Source organism: Lipotes vexillifer, unplaced genomic scaffold, assembly GCF_000442215.2.
Source record: "Lipotes vexillifer unplaced genomic scaffold, Lipotes_vexillifer_v1.1 scaffold920, whole genome shotgun sequence".
Lineage (NCBI taxonomy): Eukaryota > Metazoa > Chordata > Mammalia > Artiodactyla > Lipotidae > Lipotes > Lipotes vexillifer.
Genome location: NW_006783413.1, coordinates 918,462 through 919,823, shown reverse-complemented (window position 1 = coordinate 919,823; position 1,362 = coordinate 918,462). Strand labels below are relative to the sequence as shown.

Genomic DNA, 1,362 nt, shown 5'->3' with positions numbered 1-1,362 from the left:
ATTCCTGCTATCATCACCATAGTTCAAGCCCATACCTCCATACCGCATTCTAACCTATTGCAGGTGGCCTCACTGTCTCCTCCTCTTCTAATCCAACCTGAGTTCTGTCAGTATGTTTTCTCGTCACAAAAAAAAATCTCAAAGACCCCACCATTCAAGTCCAAGCGCCTCAGTCTTAGGTTCAGAGCTCTCCTTAATCTGAATCTACCTCTGCAGCATTATTTCCCATAATCTGCTCCAAGTGAATCATTCTTTCTTGTCAGGTCAGTATCTTCTTGGATCCCCAAACATGTCCATTCCCATCTTTTTTTCTTTGCTCCAGCTGCCTGCATCCTCTCTCCCACTCGGACTAGGAACATGACATCCACCTTTAAAGTCACCATAGAGTCTTGCTTCCTTTATAACAGCTTTCCCTAAACCCAGCCCACAGTGACTCTCTCCTCTGAACCACTCAAGTTCTTAGTGTCTGTTCCAGGACACATCATCACATCCTTTCTTGTACTTGTATCTAACTGCACCACAATCATGCCTCGCCTCTCCAGAAAGGGTGGAAACCCTCCCAGGGGCGGGGTCTAGATCTTTTCCTGAACGTCCCCCCCTACCCCACGGTATATCTACCATTGGTACCTAGGAAAAGTTAGTGTTCCAGGATCTTGGGAGGTAGCCGTGGAAGACACACTGAGAAAGAGCCCCAAAGGTGAGACTAGCCTTGGAAAGCCTCCGTCCATTTCACCCCTGTGGTTCACAATTCTTGCCCTCTTGCTGGGGTTTCTGTGGGGTCTTGTGACAGACAGAGAATTCCCAAAAAAGCTCCTCTCCCGCCTCCCTTCAAGTTTGGCTCAAATGATACCTGAAAAGCTTCTCTGAGGGCCTCAGCCTGTTCCCAGGTGCGATTGTCCTGCCAGGGCCGGCCTGTGGAGCGCGTGGGGCCCGCACGGAGACTCTCCCCAAAGACATCCAGGTAAAAGAAGACATAATCTCCGTTGGTCAGGTTCTCCCTCTGGGCCTGAAGCAGGATCTCATGCAGCATCTCCAGAGGGCCGCAGATATACACAACTGGGAGCAGGTACGTGACAGAGGGGCACTCTGAGAAAGCATCCAGGACCCTAGACAGCCCCCTCTCTGACCATCTGCATTCCCATCTTTAGCGAGGAAGAGAGGCCCTAATCTATCAACCACCCAGCAGATGTTCCCCATCCCTCCCCGCTTGGAGTCTATGTCATAAGTACCCTGGGACCGTATGGACCATCTGGCAGAAGTCAGAGCCTGACTCCAGACCCCAGAGGAAGGGAGCTATCCTGCAAGCCCCTCCTCTTCCCAGAGCCCTGCCTGCTGCTCCCCCGCAGCCCTCCTCACTCCCCC

General features: G+C 52.0%; 1 protein-coding gene across 1 annotated transcript in view; it reads right to left on the bottom strand.

Annotated features, from left to right (window-relative positions):
- NPR2 (natriuretic peptide receptor 2) overlaps positions 1-1,362 on the bottom strand; it is a 16,945-nt gene that overhangs the window by 14,372 nt on the left and 1,211 nt on the right. The window contains exon 2 of the mRNA XM_007455974.1: positions 851-1,056. Within this exon, the coding sequence (XP_007456036.1) occupies positions 851-1,056 (206 nt within the window). The remainder of the gene's footprint in view (positions 1-850; positions 1,057-1,362) is intronic.